The sequence below is a fragment of the Elephas maximus genome, chromosome 6, assembly GCF_024166365.1.
Source record: "Elephas maximus indicus isolate mEleMax1 chromosome 6, mEleMax1 primary haplotype, whole genome shotgun sequence".
Lineage (NCBI taxonomy): Eukaryota > Metazoa > Chordata > Mammalia > Proboscidea > Elephantidae > Elephas > Elephas maximus.
This window is the reverse complement of record NC_064824.1, coordinates 113,258,136-113,273,342: the sequence shown is the minus strand read 5'-3', so window position 1 is coordinate 113,273,342 and position 15,207 is coordinate 113,258,136. Positions and strand designations below refer to the sequence as shown.

The window sequence follows — 15,207 nt, the reverse complement described above, 5'->3', positions numbered from 1 at the left end:
GGGCCCCGCCCCACATTCCCGCCAATTTCAATTGCTCTTCCACAACCCCGCCCCTAACCCTAGAGTTTTTGCGGGCTTTGGCAACCCCGCCCCTGGCCCCGCCCCCTGGCCCCGCCCCAGGGACCTCAAGCTCGCTTTAGGGGCCCCGCCCCGCCCGGCGCCCCGCCCCGCCCGGCGCCCCGCCCCGCCCGGCGCCCCGCCCGGCGCCCCGCCCCGCCCGGCGCCCCGCCCCGCCCGGCGCCCCGCCCCGCCCGGCGCCCCGCCCCGCCCGGCGCCCCGCCCCGCCCGGCGCCCCGCCCCGCCCGGCGCCCCGCCCCGCCCGGCGCCCCGCGCAGGAACTTCAGGCGGGCTTCGGTAGCCCCGCCCTCTGGCCCCGCCCCGCCCCGGGTGCAGGGACCTCAGGCTCTTCAGTGGCTCCGCCCCCCAAACCCGCCCCGCCCGGCGCCCCGCGCAGGAACTTTAGGCGGGCCTCGGTGGCCCCGCCCCTGGCCCCGCCCCGCCCGGCGCCCCGCGCAGGAAGTTTAGGCGGGCTGCAGCGGCCAACACCGCGTGTTCCGCGCCCGGCCCCTCCCACCCCACTGCCTACCCGCGGGAGCGGTTGGGGCCCGGGTTGGGTCACAGGCCGGCGCTTTTCCGTCGTTGCCCGAGTCCGCCGGCTTTCCCGTTCTCCGACGAGCCTTTCCCGCGAAGGCAGGGCGATGCTTCGCGATCGGCAGCCGAGAGTGCGCTCCGGTAACGAGTCTCGTCCCGCGCCCAACATGGAGCCGGCGGGGCTCGGGGTCTGGGCCCACAGCCGTGCGGCGCTCGACCGGCTGGAGAAACTACTGCGCTGCTCGCGCTGGTAATGCCTGCCCCGGGGGGCTGCAGTGAAGGCAGTCTCGGAGGTGGGGTGGGGCGGGGCGCTTTTCGAACTCCTGGCTTCCTACCCCCCTCCCGCCCCGCGGTGGGCCGGTGTGCAGTTAGTACCTGACCACGCATCTCTTGTTCCTAATCCCCTCCCGGGCTCCATTAGCAGCTTTTCTGGGCGGCTTGTTAGCGCTTCTTGCACTAAAACCAGCTGAAAAGGTAGTTCCCGAACTTTAGCGGGCAGCAAAATCACTTGGAGGTAGGGTTAAAAATTGGGAATGCGGTTCCTGGCCCCGCCTCTAGCGTTTACGTCTGTAGAGCAGGGGTGAAACTGACGCATCTGCACTTTTTTACAGGGCAGCGAGTAATTTTGATGAAGGTGATCTTTGAAATTTACACTGACAGCTGCAGTACTGCCCTGGAGACCTGTTACATTTGAGCCAGCTGTCACTCTTTGCTAAGCTGGACCCGTTGACACTTTTTCCGTGTCAGCTTTTATTTTGGTGGGGGGGGCCTTTTCCGGGGTAGATTGGAGATGGCAGTGGGGTGGACGCCATTTCTTTTTCAATTTCCCATTTACTTGGTCAGGTCTGCTCTGTCCTATAGGATCGCTATAAGCCGGAATGAACTTGAAGGCAATGGGGTTTTAGTTGGTCCAAAAACTGTACGGTGTGGAATTCTAGCTCTGTTTAAGAATGTAAGACCATGAGAGATGCTAGTTACTATTATTTTTTGCTTTTTACTTTCTTGCAATCTGTTACACTCTGGGAGTCAAGGGTTTTCATCCATTTGAAGACATGATTTTCATGACTGGTACTCCTTGCCTTTCCTTTTCTAGTTCTTTTCCAGGCATCTGGGGCCTGGTTCACTTTTCATTTCTTTCGAGAGGATTTATTGAACACCTGCTCTGAGCACAACCCAGTATTTCTGCATCAAGATCACCCTGGAGGGTTTTCTCCTGCTTGCAGCCATCATGGAAACCCAGGTGGTGTAGCGATTAAGAGCAACAGCTGCTAACCAAAAGGTCGGCAGTTGAAATCAACCAGGCGCTCCTTGGAAACCCTGTGGGGCAGTTCTACTCTGTCATGTAGGGTCGCTAAGAGTTGGAATCCACTGGATGGCAACGGGTTTGGTTTGTGTTTTTTTGTAGCCGTCATGGTCCTCTCTTTTTTGGATTTTGTTTTGTTTTGATTTTTTTTCCCTCTGATCTCCAACTTGCAGAACTTAGTTACTGCTGTTTACTTAGGTGCATATTTCCCTTTACAGCTTTTTCTTTAAAAATGAAAAGGGCTTACTGTCACAAGAGTTTTCCAAAGTGCCAGACACTGTTGTAAGCATTGGTGATTCATTAGTCAGCAAAGGAGACAAAAATTCCAAACCTTATGAAACTTAGATTCTGTGGGAAGGAGGAAACTGGATGAAATTATAGGTATAAAATGTTTAGCATGGTGGTTGTCATAGAATGATTGATAAATGATAGGTATAACAATATGGAGCCCTGGTGTGCAGTGGTTAACAGCCACGGTGAGCAATGGCCGGTCACTAGTCGGCAATTTGAATCTACCAGGTGCTCTTGGAGCCCTATGGAGCAGTTCTACTCTGCCCTATAGGATCGCAATGAGTCAGAATTGACAACGGTATTGGGTTAAAAACCAAAAACAAAAAGATGTAGTCTGTATGGAATCCCTCTCACCAAAGCTGTTAATGGTCATGGAGCTTAGGAAAGCATAGGCTCCATTCTAAAAAGGACAGCACTGGGGAGTTCCAGCCAATTGCTGCTCCCAAGGCTGTGGACACAGTAATGTCATAACATCAGATTTGTCCGAAGACATGGGGAATGAGAATTTTATATTAAAAAATCCACTGCTGTTAAGTCGATTCCAACTCATAGTGACCCTATAGGACAGAGTAGAACTGACCCATAGACTTTCCAAGGAGCGCCTCGTAGATTCGAACTGCCAACCTCTTGGTTAGCAGCCATAGCACTTAAGCACTATGCCACCAGGGTTTCCAGGATTTTGTATAAGATCTCCCAATTTTCAAATGTTAATAACTACTTTTTTTTTTTTGAAAAACATTGCAGTGTTGAAACAAAGCACAGCTGTGGACTGACACAGCCCACAGCTGAGAACCGGCAGCCTCTGAATTATTGTTGTAGTTGTTAGATGCCAGCGAACCAGTTCTGGCTCATAGCGACCCTTTGTGCAACAGAACGAAACACTGCCTGGTCCTGTGCCATCCTCACAGTTGTTGCTATGTTTGAGCCCATCCTTGCAGCCACTGTGTCAATCCATCTTGTTGAGGCTCTTCCTCTCTTTTGCTGACCCTCTACCAAGCATTATGTGTTTTTCCAGGGACTGGTTCCTGCTGATGAGCACATGACACAAAGTCTCACTATTGTCGCTTCTAAGGAGCACTCTGGCTGTACTTTTCTAAGATGGATTTGTTCATCCTTCTGGCAGTCCATGGTATACTCAGTATTCTTTGCCAACACCGTAATTCAAATGCATCAGTTTTTCTTTGGTCTTCCTCATTCACTGTCCAGCTCTCACATGCTTATGAGGCGATTGAGGATACCATGGCTTGAGTCAGGTACACCTTAGTCCTCAAAGTGACATCTTTGCCTTTTAAGACTTTAAAGAGGTCTCTTCTAGCAGATTTTTTCAGTGCAGTATATCTTTTGATTTCTTGACTGCTGCTTCCATGAGCATTGATTGTGGATCCAAGTAAAATGAAATCCTTGACAACTTCAGCCTTTTCTCTGCTTATCATGATGTTGCTTATTTGTCCAGTTATGAGGGTTTTTGTTTTCTTTATCTTGAACTTTGAGATATAGCTCTGCAAATTTTTTCAGTCAAAGATCAGATAGTAAATATTTTAGATTTTGCTGGCCATAATCTCTGAGTTGTATAGCCTTTTTTTTTTTTTTTAAACAGCCCTTTAAAAATGTAAGAACCATTTTGAAGTTGAGAGCCTTACAAAAGAGGTTACTGCTAGATTTGGCTGGGAGGCTCTACTTTGCAGAACTCTGCTTTAGCAAGTAAAATATCTGAATTTTAAAAATCCTTTTTAGTTTAAGGTTTTATATCACATGGATGTTTAGAAATGGTATTAGATTCCTATCTTGGTGTGTGCACAAGTTATGCAGTTTCTGTAGTCCCTGTGTGGCGCAAATGGTTAAATGCTTGCCTACTAGCTGAAAGGTTGGCAGTTCGGACCCACACAGAGGCACCTTGGGAGACAGGCTTGGCGATCTCTTTCTGAGAGGCCACAGCCTTGAAAACCCTGTGGAGCAGTTCTGTTGTGCACACATGGGGGTCTTTGTGAGTCAGATGACTTGATGACAGCTAACAACAACATAGTGAGTAAAGCTTGCCAGCTGTGTATTACCCATGGGTAGAAGACCCTTCTTTCTACCTCTACCTTTGCTTAGTAGCTGCCTGACATTGCACAAAAGGAGCAACTCAGGGTGGTCTGCTTCTTGTTTTGCTACCCACCATTCAAAGTAGTGTCATATTATTTGAAATTGTGTGTCAGAATGTCCTTTTACATAGTTTCAAAGTTTTACCCAGTGGGCCAGTGATTACCCTCACACTCAGCTTGCAGCTGTCATCTAGCTCGTGTTTCCAGCTGTCATCTGTCTTGTTTAGCACATTGGATCTATTTTGCAGCAAGCATTACTTGCTGGTGAGGGGGGGATTGGTTACAATACAGGGCATCCTTTCTTGACCTTTAATGTAAGTATGGCTTCAAGGTGAAGCTGATGAAACTGTTCCAGAGGCCAGGTGTGACATTTGTGTTAGGTCCAAGCCTTACAACCAGATAGAGGCCATTTAAAGACTTGGAAAAATGAGACAGGAAGACCGTGTCATTTGAGAGGCTGGCAGAGAGCACAGTGATAATGTGTTGCTAAAGGAATCAGGAAATAATAGGCACTGCAGTATATGTACAAGCCCAGGTGTCATAAGATACTATTTTGTGAATTAAAATAATTAGGTACTGTCATGGATTGAATTGTGTCCCCCCAAAGTATCTGTCAGCTTGGCTAGGTCATAATACTTTTGTATGATTGTCTACAATTTTATCTTCTGATGTGATTTCCCTATGTGTTGTAAATCCTATCACTGTGACGTAATAAGATGGATTAGTGGCCATTATACTGATGAGGTCTACAGGATTAGATAGTGTCCGAAGCCAGTCTCTTTTGAGATATAAAATAAAGAAGCAAGCAGAGAGACATGGGACCTCATACCACCAAGAAAGCATTGCCGGGTACAGAGTGGGTCCTTTGGACCTGAGGTTCCTGTGCTGTGATGCTCCCAGACCAAGGGAAGATTGATGACAAGGACCTTCCTTCAGAGCTGACAGAGAGAGAAAGCCTTCCCCTGGAGCTGAGGCCCTGAATTCGGACTTCTAGCCTACTGGACTGTAGGAGAATAAACTTCTCTTCGTTAGAGCCATCCATTTGTATTTCTGTTACGGCAGCACTAGATTACTAAGACAGGTACCTCTTGGCACATCTTGGGGAAGAGGGCATCTATATACAACTGTAACTTGGAGTTCTAAGGCCTTTTAAATCAACTTTTGGTAAAAAGTTAAAAAGTAACCTTGTGACTTTCCAGGTAGGTGATTTTCTTCCCCCCCTTCAATTACCTCTTGTTATTTAAAAGGATATCAAGATTATCAAGATTTATTTTACTTTCTTTTTATATTTTGAGGCAGCTTAGTTTAGTGGTTAAAAGCATGGATTCTGGAATCACTCCCCAAGTTTGAATCCTGGGTGATTTTAGACGAGTTATTAATCTTCTTTTCATCATCTGTTTGAGTTAGTAGTTTCTACCTCATAAGGTTGTTAAAAAAAAAATCCAAAAAACAAAACCCATTGCTGTCGAGTCAATTCTGACTCATGGCAATCCTACAAGTTACAGAGTAGAGCTGCTCCATAGGGCCTTGTCTGTATTCTTTACAGTCAGATCGTCAGGCCTTCTGCAGAGCTGCTGGGTAGGTTGAAGCCACCAACCTTTAGGTTAGTCAACCCAACCCAGTGCCGTCGAATCGATTCCAACTCATAGCGACCCTACAGGATGGAGTAGAACTGCCCTGCAGAGTTTCCGAGGAACGCCTGGTGGGTTCGAACTGCCGACCCTTTGGTTAGCAGCCATAGCACTTAATTAACTGCTGTGCCACCTAGGTTAGTAGTCAGTGCTTAACTGTTTATGCCATCCAGGAACTCTTACTTTGAGCAAATTCGTTGCCGTTTAGTCCAGTCAATTCTGACTCAGAGCGACCTTACAGGACAAAGTAGAACTGCCCCATAGAGTTTCCAAGGAGTACCTGGTAGATTCAAACTGCCCACCTTTTGGTTAGCAGCCATAGCTCTTAACTACTATGCCACCAGGGTTTCCTCTATGAGCAAAACCAAACCAACCAAACCCATTGCCTTCGTGCTAAATAAATGTTTACTTTTGAATTACTTCCTTTTGCTAAAGAAATATTAGGATGGTTTTAAGGCTAGCTTAAAGTTACAATTTAATAACCTGTTAGACTTGTCAATGGTGTATTTGCATGTGATCTGAGTAGCTGGTTCATTTATCTATATTGCTTTTTGGCCGAAGCTCTATTATTCTCTTTAAAGTTGCCATTCCTTGATTGCTTTTTTTATACAGTCTTTTTCGCCTTCATTCACTTACTTACCCGAGTTTCCATATTCATTATGCAGGAGAGGTAGAAAGCAAACAATCAGCTGTATGTAATTATATTTTTTCTTTCTTTCCACTCATAGAACTCTTTACTGTAAATAACTATGAAAAGAGATAAGTGAAGTGCCATCTATGTTGTGTTTTAGTAAAATGGTTACTCTTGTATGTTTATTTTCAAGGGAGAGGGAGTAGGTAGCTGAGATAAACGCATGGGGACCTTTTTTTGTATGTTTATTTTCAAGGGAGAGGGAGTAGGTAGCTGAGATAAACGCATGGGGACCTTGTTTTAAAGTAACTAATGAAAACTTAGAATTTGATGTAACTTTCATATTTCAGCCCAGCCATTCCATGTACCCTGGAAGGCCTTCTTTTGAGTTTGGAGTTTAGTCTGTTTCCTCTGTTAAATTCTTTCATGGCACTACGGAGCTCTTTTTCAAATTAGGGTTTCTTATTTATTTGCATGAGTTATTTGTGAAATATTTTGATTCTTTGATGGATAGCTGTCTCAGTGTTGGATACATAATTTCTTAGGGTTCATTAAATTAATGAATGAACTTCAGTTAACATTTAAGGGACATTTTTAAGTGGAAATACCAGAAGGAGCTGGTTAAAAATGTCTCATCTGAATTGCCAGAAATCCTCAGTAGGTCCCTGGGGTTAATTACCCATAATCAATAGTGACCAAAGACTCAGACCAGATGTAGAAGACACAGATCTTTCCATCTGGGACTTTAGAGCTAGAATCATGACATGGCACAGTTTCCATTACAAGTATACACAGCTGGTGTTGTGTACAACTGGTGCTTCACAGAGAAACTTACCAGACATATTGAGCACCCTTTAGTACTGTACCTCATAGCATAAAGGGGTGGTATTACAAGTATGGTTGTGAGTATACAGGTCTGGAACTCAGATTTTAGGCTAGGGTAGAAATTTGAGTCATCTGCAGGCATACTTCTAGAGGAAGTGAGCAGGGAAGAGGGTATAAACAAGAATGCCTAAACCTGAACCTTGAAACTCAAAATTTGAAAAGTAGGTGAAAGAGTTGAAGCCTTAAAGGACAGAGGAATATCAGCAGTTATTTAGATACTGTTTTGCTTTCAAGGAAGTAGAATAGAAGGGACATAACCCAAACCCAGTGCCGTCATGAAGACATAATAGCCAAAACTCTTTGAATTGGGGATACACGATAATCTTTGTGGCTTATCTGTCTCATATAGGAAAATCTTTTATAATTAGTCATTAGTGGAGTTCTATTGCCTATTTGACTTTTGGGATATTTGTCTTGTTCACTTACTCAGCATTGATTGACACTAAGCAATTAGGCATGATTTCTTATTCTTTTCCCCTTGTGTTTTAAGTGCATCTAACATACAAAATACACAAAATAGGTTGTATCAATTTCATTGTTCATTATTATCATTTTTACTATTATCATGATTTGTTATCAATTTCATTATTGACATACCTTACTTGTTAATGACTTCGTTAATTCTCCTAAAGGTAAAACACAACAAATTGTTTGACTTAGAGAACCTGTGCATCTTGGTGTTAAATGTAATGGTCCACAACTTAAAAATACTGTGGGAATTCTTTAAAATGTGAAAGCACTATGGTAACCATCTTGCTAAATATTAAATAGCAGTTGATATCTCATAAGGAGCCTTGCTGGTATAATGGTTAAAGTGCTCAGCTGCCAGTAGAAAGATCGGCAGTTCAGACTGTGGGAGAAAGATGGGGCATATTGCTTCTGTAAATATTAAAGTCTAGGAATCCTTATGGGACATTTCTGCTCCTGTTCTGTAGGCTCTTTGAGTCGGAATTGACTCAATGGAATGGGTTTTTTTTTTTTTTTTTTAAGCTATCTCATGGAAGCTTAGGGAGCTGTTCAGTTAAGAAATAAGTCTGCTTCGGTATTATGATCTCAACTGAATTTGCTTTCCTTTTTTTCTTGTGAAGAAAATTTTATATCAGTAGGACCTTCTTTAAAAAAAAAAAAAGAAATTTTCTCTCAATACTTACTAGTTCCCTGACTTAAAAGCCTTTGACTGCATTGGTCCTTCCAAATCAACTACATGTGAAGTCACAGAGTTATGACTGCAGTTAGGGAAAAAGTAAAGAATTTGAAGTTTCAAGGTATAGAAATCTTGTTATCATGGAAATAAATGTCTTATTCTTCTGGACTTTTTATTTTTAATATATATATATATATCATACTGAAAGTAGAGTAAGGATAAAATTGAGTTGTTAATACAAATGCGTTTTTGTATGTAGTATTCCATTTGGTTCACTCACTAAGGATTTATTGGAATCCTGCTGTTCTCCTAGCACCATGCTAGGTAGGTAATGGTGGGTTGGGAAGCTCAGAAAAATTGAGAGTCAAGATCCCTTGTATGTAGGGCTGCCGTCTATTTAGAACCAAGAAAAATAGGGAATCGGGCGGTTACAATACAAAATATTTCTTTTTCAGCATTGATTTCCAAAGCCCCAACTAGATGCCATTTCTTTTCTTTTGAAGCCTTAGCCTTTTGTACCTATCTTAAGCCATATATTAATTTGGTTTATAAGACTGCCCAGGTACATTATAAACCCATTAGCGAAGAGTGTGTCAGAGTCAACTTTGTGTTCCTTTATGTGCCTGGTGTATGGTATAGATTTTGTATAATTAAGAGCAGGAGACTAGAATTCAAAAATTCCCATACCACTTTGTTTAGTGACATTTTCATTATACAATCTTGAACAGTTTTTGGATGATGAGTTGTTTTTGAATAGTTGCTGGGGAAGAGGCAGTGTATTCTGGGTTGGGGAGAATTGTTAGGTGTCATGGAGTTGGTTCCAACTTGTAGCAAACCTGTGTATGACAGAATGAAACAGTGCCTGGTCCTGCGCCATCCTCACAGTTATTATGCTTGAGCCCATTTTTGTAGCCACTGTGTCAGTCCATCTCATTGAGGGTCTTCCTCTTTTTCACTGACCCTTTACTTTATCAAGGATGATATCCTTCTGCAGGGATTGATCCCTTCTGATAACGTGTCCAAAGTATGTGAGACGTAATTTCGCCATTCTTGGTTTTAAGGAGCATTCTGGTTGTACTTCTTCCAAGACAGATTTGTTTTTTTGTTGGCAGTACGTGGTATATTCAATATTCTTCGACACCACCACAATTCAAAGGCATTGACTGTTCTTTGGTCTTCCTTATTCATCGTCCAGCTTTCGCATGTATATGATGCGATTGAGAACATCATGACTTGGGTCAGGTGCACTTTAGTCTTCAAGGTGACATCTTTGCTTTTTAACACTTTAAAGAGGTCTTTTATAGCCGATTTGCCCAATGCAGTGCATCTTTTGATTTCTTGACTGCTGCTTCCATGGATATTGATTGTTAACAATTTCAGTCTTTTCTCTGTTTTTCATGATGTTGCTAATTGGTCCAGTTGTGAGGATTTTTGTTTTCTCTGTGTTGTTGGGGAGAGTAGTCCGAGCAAATCATGGGGTTGACTTGGACACAGCACATTTGTGAAATGTTAAAGACATTGACTTGACCAGAGCACAGATGGTTTTTGCTGAGGGGCAGTGAGAGGAAAGGTGGCATGGCTTGGGTGGATTGTGAAGAACTTTTTAATATTAAAAAATTTGAAAATAATATGTGTAATAGGGTCGCTATAAGTCGGAATCGACTCAATGGCACAGGGTTATGCTAAATAATACAGTTTATGCTCATTAAATGTTACTTTAAAATCAGTGACAAGCGTGAGTTCTCGAAGAATTATTATAAATTTATTATGTATACTTTAAGAGGTGGTATGTGTTTATATAAGCATTATATACCTCAGATGAGAGGATATTATGTATACATCAAACAGATGTATCATAATTTAACCATTTCCTTGTTGGTAGAAATTTAGGTTGTTTCCGGTCCTTTTCTGTGGCAAGCAGTGTTGGAGTGAATGTCCTTGTCCATGTGCTTTATACTTTTAAATATTTCATTAAAATTATACATGAATATAGTTTACAGGATGAATAGGACAAAAATTATAATGAAAACATTCTTTTGTTTTATCACCACTCAGTTCTAGCCTCTAAACACGACCTCTTTCATATGTTTTAGTTCTTCTAGCATTTACCTTTATATTTTCGAGTAATATGCTTATATCTCTGTTTCTTGATTTCCTCCTCCCTTTTTTAGACATTGTCTGTTGACTTTGTAACTCATTGTCCGTTATTTATTAACTTTATACTATGGAGGAAACCCTGGTGGCATAGTGTTTAAGAGCTACAGCTGCTAACCAAAAGGCCAGCAGTTCGAATCCACCAGGCGCTTCTTGGAAACTCTATGGGGCAGCAGTTCCACTCTGTCCTTTAGGGTTGCGATGAGTTGGAATCGACTCGACGGCAACGGGTTAGTTTTTTAATACTATGGAAGGTAACTGGATATAGAATTCTAAGTACAAAATAAGTTTCAATTTTAATTTTAAAGGTTTACTCCACTGTTCTCTAATATCCCTTGCTACCCTTGAGACGTCCTGTGCCATTCTGATTTCTTAATTTTTTAATATATGACATATTTAATTTTATTACTATTTTTTAACCTCTGGAAGTTTATAAGATTTTGTTTATATGTCTTTGGTGCTTTGAAGTTTCACAGTGATCTATCTTTTTTACAAGAATCTGTGGAATAAATTCCTGGCAGTGGACTAGTTAAATCAAAGTTGGATGCATTTGAAATTTTGATAGATATTGCCTAGATATAATACAGATTCTTTTATTCCAGGGTACCTCGTCAGCTAAGATCTAGCCATTCTCAGAAAGTTTTGCTTTGGCACAGATCAGTGGCACCCTGTGTGTAGTATGTTTACTGTTGGAGTTCTTCCATCGAAATGCTTCTGATGTTGGCACTACTCTCACCCAGCTTTCCCTGTAACACACCCTGTTCCCTCCCCAGTACATTTACATGCATACATTTCTCATTCACTCCCTTTTTCCAATGTCTTTCCTCACCTATTAACAGCAAAAAATATGTTCTAGCTCACTAGTTCGAATAATTAGTACAATTATTCATAGGTATTAAATTTATTGTTAATTACATTATAATATTTTATTGTGAAGATGAAGGGTCAGAACTACAGATAACAGGTTCAGAGTCATATTAAGAAGGAAATTTAAAGCTGAGAAACAGAATCAAGGCAATGAATCGAGTGTTGTTAGAGAAAGCCAGAAGCCTTTGGACCGTGTCCTAGGAGGAATGTCCTGGTTGAGAGGTAGGAAAAGCAGCAGCTAAGGAAATGCTGAAATAAGCAGAGAAATGCAGTATAGGAGAATTAAAACTCAATGGAAGGAAAGGTTTCAGAAAAGATGTATGTGGTCAGTGTTATTTCACAGAGAGGTCGGGGAGAATGAGGACCAAAAATGCTTTGGAGATCAATTGTAGCAGAGTGGTGGGAGTTAAGGCTAGGAAGGTAAGGAGATGGAATTAGCAGGTATAGAGCATGCATTTAAGAAGTCTAATCTGTGCAAGAAAGGAAAGAGCTGAGGCAGAAGGTAGAGTGGAAGGAAGGCTCAAAAGAAAGTGGTTTTTGATTACCTATGCATGTTTGGATGCACATAGAAGACCAACCAGTTGTCGTTGAGTTGATTCAGATTCATGGCAATCCCATGTATGTAGGAGTAGAACTGTGCTCAGTAGAGTTTTCAGTGAGCCTCTGGGTGGACTCGAATCTCTAGCCTTTTGGTTAGCAGCCAAGCACATTACTGTTTGCACCACCCAGGGATTCCTGGAAGAAAAAAGGTGATTATAATAATGGGAGTAGGGTACTTTCAGGGACAGGGAAGATAATGGAGGATGGGGCAAATAGTGAGGGCCAACATATTTTAAGAAGGAAGAATGACTGTAGGAGATCTTTTCCTCAATCTAGAATGAAGGATAAGATGATGAGGTAGGAATGTGGTTTGGTGCTGAAAAGATCACACCTTTTTGCTCCAGTGAGGTTGAGGGGCTTGAAGAGCATGGGGATTATTTTCAGTAGCCATCTATTCATTTGTTTGTTAACTCATAGATCATTTAATATGCCACTTTGGCAGAGATACAAAGATGAAGAAGCTACCAAATGAATGTATAGAGGTAATTTTGTATATCTCTGTGTCTTTCTGTAATGGTTGTTTGGAACCTGAGATGGCAGGGTAGAAGTGGACTGTGGAGCCTATCAAGGGTTATGGATTGGCATCCATGAGTGTCTAGGAGCTCAACAGAATTAGGGTGGTGGTGAAGATAGTTCTGAAGTAGTTGAGTTTGTGGTCTGGGATGGGTAGGGATTCCAGGAGCTAATGGACTGAATATAGCCCTCTCAAGGCAGAGAGTGAGCAAAAGCTGAAGGTTTGGCCAAGGAGACATGATAGAAAAGACAGAGGAAGGATGTTGTGATAGGCAGAGAAGTAGTCAATATAACACCGCTTTTGATATCTTAGATGCAGAACTCATGGTGAAGTAGAGTTCAACACACTTGATGGGGAAAGGACAGGTTAGGTTTGGTAGGTCAAATAATGAACAAAATTATGATAGGAATAGCACTCACAGTGTAAAAAAGTTCATCTTATTTAATTTGCGAGAATCACAAAAGTGGCTGGTGCATCACAAGTCATCGTTTCATCAGTGTGTTCCATGTAGTGTGATAGAAAAATCAGATATTGCGAGTTTTTAAAAAGTAATAGTTGTTATAATGTCAGTGAGCACTGTTTGCAGTATCTTGAGAATAACGTGGGTCTGTACTGTGTTTTAGCACGCTTTCTGAAAGCTCAATTTCACTTTAATGTTCATATATATTAAAGTGTGCAGAGTGATACTTTTGATCTTTTAAGAAATGTGGAAAACTGCTTTTATTGATGTGTGTTATGTTTACAGAGATAAGTGGGTAATAGTGATGTAAATACCTAAAGGTCCTTAGGGTTAGTGTAATGAACCAAGCACAAAAAATGTTCATCCTTTAAAAGTGTTATTTCCTCTGTTTGTTCTTGCTACATTACTTCCCCTGAGTGTAGTGACTTGATGTATGTTTATTAGTAAGTACTATTACCTTTTTTTAGTGTTATCAAATGTATCAGGAATTTTGCTGGACTAAATTGGGGATATTTTATTTCTGTCTCCTCCCCCAATATAGTGAATTTTATTCAGTCTCCAGACTGCTGGCCTGATGATTCCTGTTTACAGTTGCTTAAAGAGCAAATAGCATTCTGTGAACTGAAAGAATGACTATTTTGACAAGACATCCGTGAAAAAGGAGATGGTTATTTAACAATAGCCAGAAACAAACGTTTCCTTATGTGAAACTGGGTTCTTAGGCGCAAGGTTGACCATATGTCTTGGTTGCCTGGGACAGTCCTGACTTGTACCTTTTGTCTTAGCATCCTATCTAGCTATCATCCCCCTTCACTCTCAGAGGAGCCCTGGTGGTGCAGTGGTTAAGAGCTTGGCTGCTAACCAAAAGGTCAGGAGTTCGAATCCACCAGCTGCCTCTTGGAAACCCTATCAGGCAGATCTACTCTGTCCTATAGGGTGACTATGAGTCAGAATCCCCTTGATGGCATGGGTTTGGTTTTTGGTTTCACTCTCAGAAGTGTCTTCGTATGCACCATAAGTTACAAGATCATCTACTTCTGGCTCTCCTTTTGAGATTTTTAGTCTACACTTTGCATCATTACCCCGTTGCTGTTGGGTCTCAAAATGAAAGCCACGAGTAGATGATCTTGAACTTACAGCGCAAACGAAGACACTTCTGAGAGTGGTTAGCTTTGACCATAAGAGGTTTAGAGATGGCTGACCAAAGTTGCTCCTTCCTCTCTGGCTTCACAGAGTATACATTATGAAAAGTGTTAAAACTTGTACCAGACTTAGTAGTTGCCATTGAAATTCAGCAGGTGGTTGTGAAACAGTAGTTAACCAGGGAGTAACAGCCTTTCAAATAAACACACCCTTTATACTTTGTGCTTTGAGGGAGACAGAGATATGGTCGTGTTGGGCCTTGAATTTATGAAATATCTGATATGAAATGTTTATCTAACAATGACCTAAGTCTTGATCATTTCCTTTCTTGAAACAGCACCAATATTCTGAGGGAGCCTGTGTGCTTAGGTGGATGTGAGCATATCTTCTGCAGGTAAGTAATAATGGCTTGATATATGTAGTGTAATTATTTTTATTAGAGAATAATCATGTAATCATATGATAATGGTACCTTACGTTTGTGTAACTTTCATAGTCTTCAAAGTAACTTACTGCGTATTACCTCATGTTGATCTTTATAACTGTCTTAGTTTACATATATGAAAATTGAAGCTCAAATATGATTTGTCCAAAGTTAAAAAGCTTAGTTAATAGCTTTGCTAACCTTGAAGGAAAACAATACGTCTTTTATATAACTTAAATATGTCTTTATTGTTTTTTTTTTTCTCTCCAGTTTCAAATCTGGCCTTTCAAAATTGTGAGAGTCTGGTTCTTAAAGTTATAATGAAATTATATCCATGTTCTAATGCAAAAGCCCTGGCTTATAGGTTAGAAAATTAGATTTTTATCTCATCGTATTTCTTGGTGGTACAGTGGTTAAGACTCAGCCGCTAACCAAAAGGTCGGCAGTTTGAATCCACCAGCCGCTCCATGGTAGAAAGATGTGGC

At 41.8% G+C, this 15,207-nt stretch overlaps 1 protein-coding gene across 1 annotated transcript in view; it reads left to right on the top strand.

Annotated features, from left to right (window-relative positions):
- Positions 1-524: 524 nt before the first annotated feature.
- BARD1 (BRCA1 associated RING domain 1) overlaps positions 525-15,207 on the top strand; it is a 105,736-nt gene continuing 91,053 nt past the window's right edge. Inside the window, exons 1-2 of the mRNA XM_049888087.1 lie at positions 525-841; positions 14,636-14,692. Of these exons, the coding sequence (XP_049744044.1) occupies positions 699-841; positions 14,636-14,692 (200 nt within the window). The 5' untranslated portion in view covers positions 525-698. The remainder of the gene's footprint in view (positions 842-14,635; positions 14,693-15,207) is intronic.